This window comes from Pelmatolapia mariae, linkage group LG3_W (assembly GCF_036321145.2).
Source record: "Pelmatolapia mariae isolate MD_Pm_ZW linkage group LG3_W, Pm_UMD_F_2, whole genome shotgun sequence".
Taxonomy (NCBI): Eukaryota; Metazoa; Chordata; class Actinopteri; order Cichliformes; family Cichlidae; genus Pelmatolapia; species Pelmatolapia mariae.
The window spans coordinates 30,265,852-30,283,373 of NC_086229.1; the positions used below are offsets into that span (position 1 = coordinate 30,265,852).

Consider the following 17,522-nt stretch of genomic DNA (forward strand, 5'->3'; position numbering starts at 1 on the left):
TCTCAGACTTCAGAGTCATCAGGCAGCACATTAAATATTTTACTGTTTTAGGCATATAATGTCAAACCTCACTGTGATTGCACTCCAGCAGCATGGTTCCATGGGAAATATGTCTGGATGCTAAATTAGCTGACCTGCAGTCCAGATGTTTTACCCACTGAAACATCTGAAGCATTATAAAACCAAAAGTACTCTTAAAGGAGCAGCTGAGATCAACCAAAATGGAAACATCTGGCCTCAGACTGCAGCAGCGGGGTTCCTTGTTGTGATGAAAAATAAAACATATAAAGTCAATGTGACAGAGTTCATACCATTTGCTACATTTTGCTTTTTGCAGTGGAAAATAAGTCGAACTAGAGCCAAGAGCAGAACCAGAAGAACCACAGGAACCAGGCCTGCTATGAGTGCAGTGAGAAAGGAGGTGAGACCCTGAGGAGGTGATGAAGCAGTGTCAACAGAAGAGTCTGAGCTCTTGTGCTGTGGAGGACCTGCAGGAGAAGTGATGAAGAGAGTTCAGTCATTTTACAGCAAGTCATGTTAGTAAACAGGAGGTGATGTCACTTTTCTGACCTCTGACCCTCAGAAAGCTCTGAGGAGACGATCCAAATGCTTCAGTAGCACAAGAGTAGAGACCTTCATCAGACTGTTTAACCCATTTGATGACGAGCTCTGCTGCTGTTCCAGATCCAACAGGACGTCCATTAAAGGAGAAATAAGCAGCAGCTGTGTCACCGCTCCTCTCTCTGCAACGCAGAGTGACATTACTTCCTGTCCTCACAGGAAGTGCAGGAATCTCCAGAATCGCACCTTTATCTGACAACAGAAACACAGACAGAGCAGAGTCAAGAGCTCCTCTGAGACGAGCTGCTTCCTGTTTGAACGAGCACCTTGCTGACTTCCTGTCACAGCGACAGTCTAAGCAGGTCAGACCTCGCAAAATCCACTGATCTCACGCTCTCAGCTCACTGACAGACATGTATCCAACAGCTGCAAAGACACAGAGACACAGCTGGAAAATCTGACTGTCTTTACCTAAAACACTGATGGACACTTCATCGCTCTGCTGTCCAGATGAGTTCTCACAGAAGTAACTTCCATCAGAGGAGACGGAGCGATCCAGAACACAGGAGGAACCAGGAACCCTCCCAAAGCCTGCAGCTGCTCCACAGTCCTCAGTGAGTCCTCCTCTGGTCCTCTTCACTGTCCATCCATCAGCTGTCTGTCCATCATCAACACAACTCAGATACACTGAAGAAGATCCTCTGAAGACCTGCTGAAGGTTTGGACTGACAGACAGAGACACTGGAGGACACACACACACACACACACACACACACACACACAGAGTAAATGTATTTGTGTTCTTGTTGGAGTCTCACTGATTGTTTTCACGTCATCAACTCACCTGCAGAAACAGTCAGTGCAGACAGCAGCAGCACACACACACCTGCAACAGGAGGTCAGAGGTGGTTAAGAATTTATTAGTTGCAAGGGATAAGTTACCACCTGGCAGGGTCTCCCAAGGCCAATTAGTGTTGAATGAAGGGGCATGGGACAAATTCAAAATACTCCTGTGAAATATGTATATTCTGAATTTTTGGAACCACAGTTGCCAAAGATGTGGTTGATGTGTGAAACATCACCTTGCTGATGTGGAAGCATAGGATGGGTCCTGAAACCAATCTCCTGGAAACGGCTGATACTGAGACAAGCCAAAACCAAGCTATAGTAAAAGTTAAAGGTGGCTTGGGTAACACAAAGCTCCATGTGCATGCAAACACAGGAAGGTATGTCCTGAAACTGTGACCTACATCAAAATCCCGAAGAACACCCCAGTTTCTGAGTGTTACCAAGTCCTACAGGTGTTCAAAATAAAGTTGTAAAGTGTAAAAGTAATGTTGGAACACACTTAGGCACCATGTGCTTTTATTTAGTTTGTTTGAAGAGTACTGTACTGCTTAAAGAAGTGTTGCTTTACAAATGGTGATAAAAAGAGACTATCATAAACTATCACCTTCTGTGAGTACAGTGAGTACAGCATGTCTAAATAATGCCCATGTCAAGGCCCCTTATCATTCTTTAGAATATCCAAAGACCAAAGAAAATAAAAGGCCTGTTTCTTTGAAATGATGGCACAGCCTCGTCATGTGATTTGAGGAATTAGTTTTTGGCATGCGGTGATTGTGAGGATCATCACGAGCATGCACAGAGACCATAAGCACATTATGGAGCCACCAAAAAAAGCTAAAACCACCATCAGTTAGGAGCGTTGTGACATGTTATTGCCCAATAATACCAATATTGTTAAAATCAGTCTCAGGATAATAGGATAGTTAGTTAGAGGTGTGTGGGTGTTTATATTTGTATCATACAGGACCTCATCATTACATTTACATATCCACAGGTGTTACGGCCCTCTACAGCCCCAAATCTCTTTGCAGTGGCAGTGCAAGAGTTTTCAGCTGTTGCTAATTGACCACGCCTAGTCAGGTGTGGATAAAGACGTACCTGAGGCAGGCTTTCTTTGAGGCTCACTAGTCTTTGCCTGGGTGGTACAAGCTATTTTAGCTATTTATTAGGTAATTTAAGATAAAACCTCTTTTCATTGAAATTCTGGTGTTTGTCCCCATATTTATGTTGCAGCTTTTGAGCCAAGGCTACAACAGATATGTAGCCCACATGTATTATCACAGCCGAACTGCTGTAAATCGAATGACCAGCAGATGTAAGTACTTCTAAATGAGTTGTTAAACAGGGCTTCGTCTGCCTTTTGGTTAAATAATTGGCTGTAAAGATTCGCCACAGTCACTCCATCAGTACCCCTGACGATGGCGCATGGTTTTACCTCTTACATCTCTTTTTCTGCGACATCATCTGGTGATTAATAAACAAACAGGACTTCCTCTCATGTGTTTCTGATAAGGCTCAAATCAGTTTGAACCCTCTACTGCATGACTATTTAATTTTTGGGGAAAAAAATATTTCTCCCTATTTTGGGGGAGCTTTAGGGTCCCTAATAATATGTCAAATTGTATAGCTTGTACTGTATTTATTCAAATTTTACTTTTTAATTATTTTACTTGCATTTTTAATCACTCTCTTATATTTAAATGTTCATTGTTACTTCATCTAGGGTTTGAGAGTAACGAAATTTCTATTCTCTGTATGTCCTGTACATATGGCAGAATTGACAAATAAAGTTGACTTTGATTGTATGATTGATATATTATTAGGCCACCAGAGGGCCGTTATTCATTGCGGTATGTGGGCCATCTGTAGGTGGTATGCAGCCACGGGCAAGTTGTAGACACACTGCTGGCCCAGAACGGTTTCAGCTCTGGCCCCAGATGTCAGCATAATGTGTACCTTAATCAAGCCATGCAATAACAACATGTGCAAACATGCAAAACAGTGCAAAAGTAACATGCCGAAACTGTTCAGACAGTGAATGGACTGATTTTTATATAGCGCTTTTTCTACTCTCCCAGATTACTCAAAGTGCCGACTTGATACCAGATCCTGGCCAGACCTGCTTACTATGTGGGCTCTAACGCACACACAGACACAGTTACTTTACCAACTGACCCCTGACCCCTGAGCTCCTAAGTGTCCCTCAAACCTCATTCAGGCATCCACTCCTCTACTTCACTGTCACTCCCTGAGGACAGAAAGTGCACATTCCCTTGGTTTCCTTGCATAAAAGGTATTTACATCCATGTCCTGTAATTATGAGTAGATTGTAAAGTAAAAAACATATACTATGATCATATAAATGCACACAAACACATCTGTACACACATATGCAAATGCACTATATTGCCTGAAAAAACATTGGGCTAACTGCGCAGTGATGCCTTGAGGCAACAAATGAAAATTAACAGTTTTACTATATAAATAAATTTAAAAAAGTAGCAAAAACAATCAAATATGCTTCTTAACATATTCATGCACATACAAGTATTTTTTAATATAAATTTATTTCACTATAAACATGTAAAATAGTGATCTTTATCTTGCCTCCGAATGGAGATGTCTCTCATGTACTGCAGCTTGCAGAAAGGGGTCCTGCCCCCCCCCCCCCCCCCCCCCCCCCTCAATATAAGTCACACCACCTTTAACTCAACATTTTATTGAAAAGAGATGTGCCTGGTAGCATTATTTGAAAAAAAAAAAGTTTTTTTTTTTTTTGAAGGGCCAGTGTAAGGCATGAAAGTGTGGTTTGTTGCCTCAGGGCAACGCTATGCAGTAGAGGATTAAAGCTCGCAGTGATGTGAAATAATAACTCCTCTCAAGTCTTAAACCAAAAGTAACAAGCCAGTTTTTAAAATGTAAGAAGGAAATACAGATCTTTGTTTAAACATGTAGGGAGTAAAAGTAAAAAATAGTCATAGAAATAATTATGCAGTGCAGAAACCTGAAAACCCCTAAGTAAAGTAAAAACTGTTACTTCCTACCTCTGTTTGTGGCTGTGGTGACTAAATGTTTCCACTTTAGTTACAGAACCAGGCTCAGCTTCAGTGAGCTCTTTAGATTCTGTTGCTGACGTTTCTAAAAGCAGACTGCATGGTCCCCCGAGACCTTGAACTTTGACCTGCCATTTTGTTGTGTTTAAGTTTGTGTGTTCATTATCATGCACATTATCAGGACCTGAGGACTATTCTGTCTTTAGACTCACACACCTGGCAGTCTCACATCTGCAGCTTCATAACGAAGCAGCAGTGGATCAGTCATCAGTGGATGGTTGAATGAAAGCAGTTAGTGATGCTCTACTCCTGCTCTTGTTGTTGCTTGGATTTATAGTTATCAGTCTGTCTCTTTGGGCAGGATTGTGAGACATTGAGTGGACAGATTGACTCTAGTGTGATTTGGACAGAAAACTGACATTTTCTGGGTCTCGCGGAGACTGGACCTTCCAGTTAGGGCTGGGTTTCAATGATCAATTTTCCAATTCAAATCGATTTTAGCTTGAATAATGACATATTGATTCATAAAATCCTGACGGATTTTTAAATATAAATATACTTTGCCTGATACACCAGAATCAAAGGTAAGAGAGCAGGTAAATGGATTCCACACAAAGATGTAAACACAAAGTGCCAATCGTTCACCCGACAGCCCGTACACAGATACACTGTTGGGGCTAAAAGTCGACATCTCACAGATTCTGAAGCTGCAGGTTTCAGTACTCTCTGACCAAAATTCACTGAACCAGCAGCAAAAGAAGATCAAAACTACACTTCGCGTTTGGTAAACATCATCATGAATTCCCTCTGACTTTTGTTGTTTTGATTCCACCATGGTAAAAATCACACTTCCTGCACATCTCTCTCTCTCTCTCTCTCTCTCTCTCTCTCTCTCTCTCTCTCACTCTCCCTCTCTCTCTCTCTCTCTCCCTCTCTCTCTCTCAGTGTACTTCAAATCTCTGTTTTCTGCATTATTAGCTTGCTTATTACAAATCAGCCTACCATTGTTATGGTCAGCCATGGGCTTTTTTTTTGTTTGTTTGTTTTTTTAAATTAACTTCAACAAGAAAGCCTCATCCCTGCTGTTCAATACTGAAGAAATGTAAATGTAACTACTAATAAGATGGCACCTGTTCAAGATGGCGGCCAACCAAACCGGTTTGAGAACCGGTTTGACCGGTTTCGTGCATGTGTATGCGCGTTCAGGTGTGCTGGGGGGGTCATGCGAGTTCATGTGTGGAAACACACAGGGGTTAGAGAGGTTATATGAGTTTATAGGTTTATATGAGTTCATGTGTTTTTGACTGGTTTTTAATTTAAACAAACCATAGGGTTTTTAATTAAACTATTTTTATAACTTTGGTATGTCTCAACATTCAGTTATGCAGACATATGTGTCCTTAAGAGCACTTCTTTGTTTTGCTGGCGGTGTGGAAGGCGTTTTGCTTCGCAGTGCACATTAACAAAGCGGGGATGCTTTTTATTTACATCTAGTCAAAAGTGGTACTAATTGTGTTTTAACCACACTAATTTTATCATTCTGACAATGTCCCAGCAGCACACAGCAATGCAACCATTTTATTTTAAAAACGGCACAAATGCGAATTTCTTCTGAATGGGTAATGTCAGCCGTTCACAAGCGTTTCATTTAATAAAACCACTAGTTTTAATTTAACTAATTTTACACATCTACTGGGGTTTCTTTCAAAGGTTGATGCGATCATTTTATTTAAAAATCGGGATTTCGGAATGTTGAACTAAGCGGGAGACAGAGCCAGCTAGTTTTTAACACAGTAAATGGTCACAAATAACATTCAGTCCCTTTAGAAAATAAATGCTATAAGCAGGCAGTATCGCTCTTTTCAAACTAATTGTGTTTTAATCACACTCATTTTGTGATTCTGATGTCACAGCATACAGCGATGCATGCCTTTTATTTTAAAAACGGCACAAGTGGGAATTTCTTCTGTATGGGTAATTTCAACCTGTTCACAAGCGTTTCATTTAATCAAACCACTAGTTTTTAATCTAATTAGTTTTACGCATGTACTGGGTTTCTTTCACGGATTGATGCGATCATTTTATTTAAAAATCGGGATTTCGGAATATTGATCCAAGAGGGAGAGAGGGCCAGCTAGTTTTTCAACACAGTAAATGGTCACAAATAACATTCAGCCCTTTAGAAAATAAATGCTATAAGCCTAATTCTAAAACACGCTGCACATGATGTCACCTTTTCACCCAAAGCAACCAGTATCGCTCTTTTCAAACTAATCCTGTTTTAATCACACTCATTTTGTGATTCTGATGTCACAGCATGCAGCGATGCATGCCTTTTATTTTAAAAACGGATCAAACGGGCATTTCTTCTGTAAGGGGTTTCATGGTTTCAGAGTAGTTTTTAACACAACAGATGGTCGCAAATAACATTCAGCCCTTTAGAAAATAAATGTTATAAGCAGGCAGTATCGGTCTTTTCAACAGCCGGTTAATTGTTTGAAATTTTTCAGGATTGCAAAAGCCCACTGCGGGTATCATTTAATTGTTGTGATTCCTTAGGAAAAGGTAAAAGCCGACAGGTGTACCGGTCGGGTGGGGACCCCGCCTATTGTCTGAAGTATCGGTTCATTTGTAATTCCTTAGGAAAAGGTAAAAGTCCCGCAGATGTACCAGTCATGCAAGTTCTCGCCTATTTTCTGAAGTAGCCAGCAACAGCGGACCCTTAGGCCTATCTTGGTCAGTTACACGGGAGCTCCCCAACTGCGTGCCCCACCCTCATTGTTTTAAACTTGTACAGCAAGGTGATGCCCTGCAGGTGTATCGCCCCCCAGACTTATCGGCAACCCAGCTACATGTTTTGGAAGCACCCGGTCCTATATGAAGAGTTCCTCAGAGCCTGAGACCCTCGCCATTTCGCGTCAGGACCAGCGCCAGTGCAGACCATTTTCTACCCACACAGAGCGTTTCTGACCAGCCGGCGTTGCTTATGCATAAGAGAAAAGCGACAATACAACGCGGTTCTCTGCTCCAAGACATCCGCGGTCCTTTCACACGGTAAGGATGTGTGTTATAGCCAGCGCTTCATAAATGTCTGTCTGGCAGCGTAGATTATTTAAACTGTTTTTAAAACGTGACTCATTTGTTGTCCAAAAAACATTTCCTCTAAATTTGCAAAGTTACTGATTTAAAAATATATATTTTCGAATTTTTAGTTGGATGTCAAACATATGATAGACTCTTGAGCATATTTGTATAGCAAAATTCACAGTGGTATAACCATAAAAGATTGTGCACCAATGCACTCTAATGCAAGCCTTTAAACTGTAAGCTGATAAGTGCATGAAGTATACCTCAATAGCTGAAAAGAGTCTGCATCCATAATTTGTGGATCTATTGATTTGTTTTTAATGTGGCACTTTTTTCAGGAACTGCAGATGATGAAATCCTCTTTATTTGAGAAAGTGTCCCTAAGCTACTGCGGCTCATACTTACTGAGTTCCCTAGCTACTTCTTTACTATGTCAGTAAACTTTTTGAACAAGGCAGGTATCATAGATTTAAAGACACATCTTAATTGAAGCAAAGGCAAAAGTTGGAATGAATTATATGTGGTTGTTCATATTAAAGCCATCAAAGAGTGAAAATCCAAAAAGCTGCTGCAATCCTTTGTATTAATGATCTCTCTTTCTCCCTCTCTCTCTGCGTTGTTGTTCTTGTGTGCGTGTGTGTGTGCGTGTGTGTGTGTGTGTGTGTGTGTGTGTGTGAGAGTGCGTGTGTGTGCGTGTGAGTGCGTGCGTGCTCGCAGAAGCAGACAGGAGCTTTTTTTTTTTTGAATGCATCTCCAATCAGCTTTTTTTTTTTTTTTTTTTTTTTGTAACAAGAAGTGTAACTCATACATTGCAATAAATGCATTCTGCTACATCTGCTAACGAGAGAACATGTTTTTTCATCATAAAGACTGTGATATGAAGCATTGTTAAGGTGTCACCTCAGTAATGCTGCTGAGGGAAACAAGTATTGACTCATTTCTTTTTAAATACATGACTTAAAAAAACTAAAATCTAATTTCAGGGGTTTATTGTAAGTTTACAGAATATAACAGCTGGAAAGACGATGAGTTTTACTTCTCACTGTCCGTGTTATGTTTTAGTATCCATTATCATGTATGCTACTTTGCTCTGTGGACTGTAAAATGTTTCATTGTATTCATGAAATAAACCAGACTTTCAATGCCTGAATCTTTTACCGTTTTTCTGCTTTTGTTCACCCCAAGTTGACAAAACCCGCAGACATCCTGAGTTTACTCACTAAAATGTGGAGCAATCTCAGTGTATTTAGCTGCTTTTACCCTAAACACAATCAGCTGACTGAGAGAAATGTCTGTAGTCCTCACTTTGGTCATTATGAATGTTGAAGGAGATTTGTTCCATAGACACCTTATTTCCTACACTTAATCCAACACTACTATGTTATATTTAAACCCAGATTCCTTTTATAGATTGCAGTGAAATTTGTTAAGCCATTGCTTAATGGGACAGATGTACAAGTTGCTCTTTACTAGCACTTTGTAGATAAGTTTGTTGCTGGACAATAAAGCTAGCAGTCTCACATTCTCTTTAGATTTTTGAAGTTTTGTGTGTAATGGTTTAGTCTCGCACACCTTACCCTTTTCTTCCCAGTATCACAACAGTATGACTCTCAAAGTGCGGCTCAGTAAACAAACAAGGACTCTGAATTCAGAACAGAAAGATACAGTTGGAAGATTAATGATTGCGTTTTTTTTTTTTGTTTGTTTGTTTGTTTGTTTTTTTATGATGCGTAGTAAACTACCCCCTCTTCTTCTTCTCTGTGTTGATGTTGTTCTTGTGTGTGCGTGAATGCCTTAGAAGTCAAAGTATACATTAGCCATACTTACAAAAAACATTTTTTAATTTCATTTAGAAGTGAGATTCTAAGTTGTAAGAAGAAATCTTATGCTCAGCCAGGAGTATGTTTCCCCACTTTTACAATGCCAAATCCGTGATCCAACAGATGGTTTGTCGCATGCGGGCAAGAAGGGCAAGCCATCCCTTACTCACACAACCTCACACACTATAGATTTTTAAAGTTCTTTTGTACAACAGTTATAACTTCTACTTTTGATAAAGATCACTCCCTCGGCATATTTCACAACAAATACCCCTGTTGATTAATTTCTGATTACCTTTTCTGTGGTTCTTCAAGTTTGCAACATCGAACATATTAAAGGATAATTTAAGGCTGTTTTGGAGCTTAAGGTTCACAGAAAAGGTAATCAGAAATTAATCTAATCAGTTTTCAGCCTTCGATCATATTGAAATGTTGAAATCTTTCCTGCTAGACCAAATTGCAGCATCTAATACCGCTGACCATAACATTTTATTACAGCTATCATTAAATGGAGAGTCCTCTTCACACACACTGAGGTTAATTATGAAGCTCCAAGGACTTCTGTGCTAATACCAGTTCTGTTTACATTATACATGCTTTAGAAGGCATAGCATACATTTTCACAGCTATGCAGATGATACCCACTTTTATTGGTTAAACAGTTGGGATGTTTTAGATAGATAATGAGCTTTAATTTTCTGCTACTAAGTTCAGATAAAACTGAGGTTATTGTAATGGGACTTGAAAATCTTGGAAACACTGTCTAACAAGATCCTTACTCTGGACGGCATCGTCTTGAGCCATCCATTGTAGTGATTTGGCACATTATATGTAAAATTGAAGCACACAATCCCGTCGCATAACATCAACATTTTATTTATATACAAAATAAAAATGCTTTTTTACAGAAAAGAACTGTAGCTTCACAATTCATCACCGTTTACGTGGGTACAGAGGGTAAGTCCCCATCCTTACCCCATAGTGATTTGGGTAATTTCTCAGGGCCTTGGAAGGGTGACCATATATCAGGATACATGTTTTAAATTTATGTTTAAAAAAGGATACATGCTTTTAAAAATGTGGTAAAATGCAGGTTACACATTTTAAAAAGAAAAATCTGGATGCTTGTTTGAAAAAAATAAGCAGGGTAGCTGTTTGAAAGATACGGTTCAATACGTTTTTTGGTTTTTTTTGGAAAGAATCAGTGTTTCAGAGAAAACATTAGCAGCCTCCTTTGTAACACTCTGTGACCAACCGTAGCTGTCCGATTTTCACCACGTCCAACCCCACCAGATTGTCGTATGCCTCGGCGATGGCGTCAAAGACTTTCTTTACCGTTTTTAGTTCGTGCAAGAGAGTCTCCGCCACCGTGCGGACTTTGACATCGTCCATTTTGATGTTGCGGGCAATCAGCAGACGTTGAATGGAAGGAATGAAACGAGGAGTGAGGAGTCTTTTTCGGATGCTATAATAATTTTCAGCGTAAAAGTCATCCTCCAACACTTGCAGACACTCATGCTGTCTCTGGCTGGGGTGATCGAACTTACAGCCACTGCATTCGTCAGTGAGGTACTTGTTGATTACTAGGTTGACTAGGTGATACACAGCTGTTTTCACGGTATCGATGAATAAAGAAGAAGCCCGACCATCAAGCTCGATGGCTTGCTGCTGCTGCTGCTTCTCCAAGGGGCGATAGTAACCGGGCGTGTCAGGTACTAAAGAGCCCTCGTCCGAGGAACTGTCCTCTTCCTCAGTGTGACGCAGGGGTGCACAGTCCATCCTTCTCGCTGTTTTGAGATAAAAAAAGTTTTGGAGGAATGAGACGGCGGTATTGTTTTAAAATAACAGAAGGTGGGGCTTGATCTGGAAGTGGGATGATCTTAAAGGGCGGGTAGGATATGAAGTGTTTGAAATGCAATACGTCTCCTTATCAGCTGGAAATATTAAAGCCAGAACTTACAACACGATACTTTTTACTTCATGTACAGGGTTTCCAAAATAAGTTTTATTTCAAGTAAACAAACAAATACATTTGATTCAGGTAAAACACATCATCACATTTATTCTTGTAAAGGGTTTTCTAAAAAGTTTTATTTCATGTAAAGCGTTTCCAAGGCTGTTAGCCACGTTGCCCTGTATTGAACTTATTTACAGTGTGTCAGTAAAGGGTGACATGCACTTCTGGCCCCTGTGTTGAATGAGCCCATGTTGGGTTTGTGAATTTGACACTTTAAGGTTTTGAAGTTGGGGATACTTGCTCCTGGTGAGCATAAGATGTCTGAAAAACAGCTTGACATCTCAGTTATAAATGGAATTCAAAATGTTTTTGGAAGTATGACTAATGTATAATCTGACTTCTAAGGTACGCACGCCAAGGCCTAGAAGACAAGGGGACAATTTACTTTATGCTATAAAAACACAAACCTTAATATTTGATCTTCCAACTTTATCTTTCTGTTCTGGTTTTAGAGTCTCTGTTTATTGAGTCGTACTTTGGGAATCACCCTGTTGTGAGACAAGGGTACGCTGGGAGAGAATATAGCATTATGCAAGCAGAGTGTTTTGGCTGTATCACTAGATCTAAGAAATACACATGTTATTGGTTATTAAGAAGAGTTAGCTGTGGTGCAGGTTTAATGTATAATTTTTGCATGAATTGTTCAAGAATTACAGACAGCTTTATATACCGATAGTACGGGCATTTTTTTACTTAAGCAGAAGTATAGCTGCTAGTGTCAGAAATACTGATGGGCTCAGAAATGTGCTCAAAGTAAGAAAGTCAAAGTAGTAAGTTAACCAAGCTGAATATTGTGCTATAATAAAATAATATTAGTAGGTGAGACTACAAACTTAGTCCGGTGGTGAAAAGGCCCAAGAGGGTCAGAGCCACATTTGGCAGCCAGGGTTAGAGGTCAGAAACCCTGAGCCTGGTGGTTGGGCTAGCAACATGGTCTGGTAAAAGAGTCTAACAGCCATGCGTTACATGGTGTTGCGCCTGATAAAAAACAAAAACAAACAAACAAACAAACAAAAAGAAAACCTATAAACTAACCCCCCCTTGTTTAGAGGTGATTGTCAGTTTGCTGGGTTTTTAGAGACACTGAGAGTGAGAGAGATCATGTTCTACATTACTTTAAAAGTGATTTTCAGAGCTGTTGATGTATGAAACAGTGTCCACAGAGACATGGATTCTCTCTGTTTATGGCGTTGAGTGTTAAATTGTGACAGTTTCAATAAAGCTTGCAAAATTCTTGCATTTATACTGGGGAGCAAAGAAAAGTTAGACGTTGGTTGTACAAATGAAAACCAGTTTCATAAAAACCATGTAAACAGACATGAAGAAGAATGTGTTTGTAAAACTAGTGGTAAAGTATGGGAACTATAAGCCAGACTGTTTCTGCTATCAAAACAGTTTGTGTTGTTAATCCTGAATGATTCTTGGTCACAACATTTTACTCCACACACATTTGGAAAATTGCATAGTTTGACAATAAATATCCCAGTAAAGACACTTTATTTGTTGTGAAATATGCCGAGGGAGTGATCTTTATCAAAAGTAGAAGTTATAACTGTTGTACAAAAGAACTTTAAAAATCTATAGTGTGTGAGGTTGTGTGAGTAAGGGATGGCTTGCCCTTCTTGCCCGCATGCGACAAACCATCTGTTGGATCACGGATTTGACATCTTAGCATTGTAAAAGTGGGGAAACATACTCCTGGCTGAGCATAAGATTTCTTCTTACAACTTAGAATCTCACTTCTAAATGAAATTAAAAAATGTTTTTTGTAAGTATGGCTAATGTATACTTTGACTTCTAAGGCATTCACGCACACACAAGAACAACATCAACACAGAGAAGAAGAAGAGGGGGTAGTTTACTACGCATCATAAAAAAACAAACAAACAAACAAACAAAAAAAAAAAACGCAATCATTAATCTTCCAACTGTATCTTTCTGTTCTGAATTCAGAGTCCTTGTTTGTTTACTGAGCCGCACTTTGAGAGTCATACTGTTGTGATACTGGGAAGAAAAGGGTAAGGTGTGCGAGACTAAACCATTACACACAAAACTTCAAAAATCTAAAGAGAATGTGAGACTGCTAGCTTTATTGTCCAGCAACAAACTTATCTACAAAGTGCTAGTAAAGAGCAACTTGTACATCTGTCCCATTAAGCAATGGCTTAACAAATTTCACTGCAATCTATAAAAGGAATCTGGGTTTAAATATAACATAGTAGTGTTGGATTAAGTGTAGGAAATAAGGTGTCTATGGAACAAATCTCCTTCAACATTCATAATGACCAAAGTGAGGACTACAGACATTTCTCTCAGTCAGCTGATTGTGTTTAGGGTAAAAGCAGCTAAATACACTGAGATTGCTCCACATTTTAGTGAGTAAACTCAGGATGTCTGCGGGTTTTGTCAACTTGGGGTGAACAAAAGCAGAAAAACGGTAAAAGATTCAGGCATTGAAAGTCTGGTTTATTTCATGAATACAATGAAACATTTTACAGTCCACAGAGCAAAGTAGCATACATGATAATGGATACTAAAACATAACACGGACAGTGAGAAGTAAAACTCATCGTCTTTCCAGCTGTTATATTCTGTAAACTTACAATAAACCCCTGAAATTAGATTTTAGTTTTTTTAAGTCATGTATTTAAAAAGAAATGAGTCAATACTTGTTTCCCTCAGCAGCATTACTGAGGTGACACCTTAACAATGCTTCATATCACAGTCTTTATGATGAAAAAACATGTTCTCTCGTTAGCAGATGTAGCAGAATGCATTTATTGCAATGTATGAGTTACACTTCTTGTTACAAAAAAAAAAAAAAAAAAAAAAAAAGCTGATTGGAGATGCATTCAAAAAAAAAAAAGCTCCTGTCTGCTTCTGCGAGCACGCACGCACTCACACGCACACACACGCACTCTCACACACACACACACACACACGCACACACACACGCACACAAGAACAACAACGCAGAGAGAGAGGGAGAAAGAGAGATCATTAATACAAAGGATTGCAGCAGCTTTTTGGATTTTCACTCTTTGATGGCTTTAATATGAACAACCACATATAATTCATTCCAACTTTTGCCTTTGCTTCAATTAAGATGTGTCTTTAAATCTATGATACCTGCCTTGTTCAAAAAGTTTACTGACATAGTAAAGAAGTAGCTAGGGAACTCAGTAAGTATGAGCCGCAGTAGCTTAGGGACACTTTCTCAAATAAAGAGGATTTCATCATCTGCAGTTCCTGAAAAAAGTGCCACATTAAAAACAAATCAATAGATCCACAAATTATGGATGCAGACTCTTTTCAGCTATTGAGGTATACTTCATGCACTTATCAGCTTACAGTTTAAAGGCTTGCATTAGAGTGCATTGGTGCACAATCTTTTATGGTTATACCACTGTGAATTTTGCTATACAAATATGCTCAAGAGTCTATCATATGTTTGACATCCAACTAAAAATTCGAAAATATATATTTTTAAATCAGTAACTTTGCAAATTTAGAGGAAATGTTTTTTGGACAACAAATGAGTCACGTTTTAAAAACAGTTTAAATAATCTACGCTGCCAGACAGACATTTATGAAGCGCTGGCTATAACACACATCCTTACCGTGTGAAAGGACCGCGGATGTCTTGGAGCAGAGAACCGCGTTGTATTGTCGCTTTTCTCTTATGCATAAGCAACGCCGGCTGGTCAGAAACGCTCTGTGTGGGTAGAAAATGGTCTGCACTGGCGCTGGTCCTGACGCGAAATGGCGAGGGTCTCAGGCTCTGAGGAACTCTTCATATAGGACCGGGTGCTTCCAAAACATGTAGCTGGGTTGCCGATAAGTCTGGGGGGCGATACACCTGCAGGGCATCACCTTGCTGTACAAGTTTAAAACAATGAGGGTGGGGCACGCAGTTGGGGAGCTCCCGTGTAACTGACCAAGATAGGCCTAAGGGTCCGCTGTTGCTGGCTACTTCAGAAAATAGGCGAGAACTTGCATGACTGGTACATCTGCGGGACTTTTACCTTTTCCTAAGGAATTACAAATGAACCGATACTTCAGACAATAGGCGGGGTCCCCACCCGACCGGTACACCTGTCGGCTTTTACCTTTTCCTAAGGAATCACAACAATTAAATGATACCCGCAGTGGGCTTTTGCAATCCTGAAAAATTTCAAACAATTAACCGGCTGTTGAAAAGACCGATACTGCCTGCTTATAACATTTATTTTCTAAAGGGCTGAATGTTATTTGCGACCATCTGTTGTGTTAAAAACTACTCTGAAACCATGAAACCCCTTACAGAAGAAATGCCCGTTTGATCCGTTTTTAAAATAAAAGGCATGCATCGCTGCATGCTGTGACATCAGAATCACAAAATGAGTGTGATTAAAACAGGATTAGTTTGAAAAGAGCGATACTGGTTGCTTTGGGTGAAAAGGTGACATCATGTGCAGCGTGTTTTAGAATTAGGCTTATAGCATTTATTTTCTAAAGGGCTGAATGTTATTTGTGACCATTTACTGTGTTGAAAAACTAGCTGGCCCTCTCTCCCTCTTGGATCAATATTCCGAAATCCCGATTTTTAAATAAAATGATTGCATCAATCCGTGAAAGAAACCCAGTACATGCGTAAAACTAATTAGATTAAAAACTAGTGGTTTGATTAAATGAAACGCTTGTGAACAGGTTGAAATTACCCATACAGAAGAAATTCCCACTTGTGCCGTTTTTAAAATAAAAGGCATGCATCACTGTATGCTGTGACATCAGAATCACAAAATGAGTGTGATTAAAACACAATTAGTTTGAAAAGAGCGATACTGCCTGCTTATAGCATTTATTTTCTAAAGGGACTGAATGTTATTTGTGACCATTTACTGTGTTAAAAACTAGCTGGCTCTGTCTCCCGCTTAGTTCAACATTCCGAAATCCCGATTTTTAAATAAAATGATCGCATCAACCTTTGAAAGAAACCCCAGTAGATGTGTAAAATTAGTTAAATTAAAACTAGTGGTTTTATTAAATGAAACGCTTGTGAACGGCTGACATTACCCATTCAGAAGAAATTCGCATTTGTGCCGTTTTTAAAATAAAATGGTTGCATTGCTGTGTGCTGCTGGGACATTGTCAGAATGATAAAATTAGTGTGGTTAAAACACAATTAGTACCACTTTTGACTAGATGTAAATAAAAAGCATCCCCGCTTTGTTAATGTGCACTGCGAAGCAAAACGCCTTCCACACCGCCAGCAAAACAAAGAAGTGCTCTTAAGGACACATATGTCTGCATAACTGAATGTTGAGACATACCAAAGTGATAAAAATAGTTTAATTAAAAACCCTATGGTTTGTTTAAATTAAAAACCAGTCAAAAACACATGAACTCATATAAACCTATAAACTCATATAACCTCTCTAACCCCTGTGTGTTTCCACACATGAACTCGCATGACCCCCCCAGCACACCTGAACGCGCATACACATGCACGAAACCGGTCAAACCGGTTCTCAAACCGGTTTGGTTGGCCGCCATCTTGAACAGGTGCCATCTTATTAGTAGTAATGTAAAATGACACCAAATTACAAAATTCTTGGTTGTGTCTGTAATTAAACACTTCAGCATCAAGAAATGTTCATATGATGATTCATGGTTTTCTTCATTTCTTCAGTTTCTAAACTACTGTAGAAATTTTAAGGTTATCTGCTATAAAAAGCCAGGCCAGGAAAATCTCCTTCATATGTTGCTTCATATATTCTCAGTTACTTCCACATAAAGGCATCTGCTGTGATGTTTACACATCCTATGACATCTTACAAGTGTCAGCTTTCTTTTCATAGATATAAAATATGGATATTGTTAAATTCTCACAATCTCACAATATGCACTGATAAGTGATCAGAATTATAATATTTCTGAGTGTCTGAGGCAAAATTTCAGTGACAATACCCAGCCCTACCTCCAACTGCTCTGATCTTATGAAATGATGTTTTGCTATTCACTGTGAATAAATGCGCTGCATTCATCTGGAGCCAAGGGTGTGAGTCCTTGGTAGTAACCTTTCGCTAGTGTCACCAGATATTTTTTTTAAACATCTGTAACTCCCATAACTCCTTGCCTACTTATTCCATTGAA

General features: G+C 39.4%; 1 protein-coding gene across 1 annotated transcript in view; it reads left to right on the forward strand.

Moving 5' to 3' along the window:
• LOC134621872 (NLR family CARD domain-containing protein 3-like) overlaps nt 1-17,522 on the forward strand; it is a 182,888-nt gene that overhangs the window by 74,971 nt on the left and 90,395 nt on the right. The window contains exons 2-3 of the mRNA XM_063467975.2: nt 501-516; nt 11,525-11,538. Of these exons, the coding sequence (XP_063324045.2) occupies nt 501-516; nt 11,525-11,538 (30 nt within the window). The remainder of the gene's footprint in view (nt 1-500; nt 517-11,524; nt 11,539-17,522) is intronic.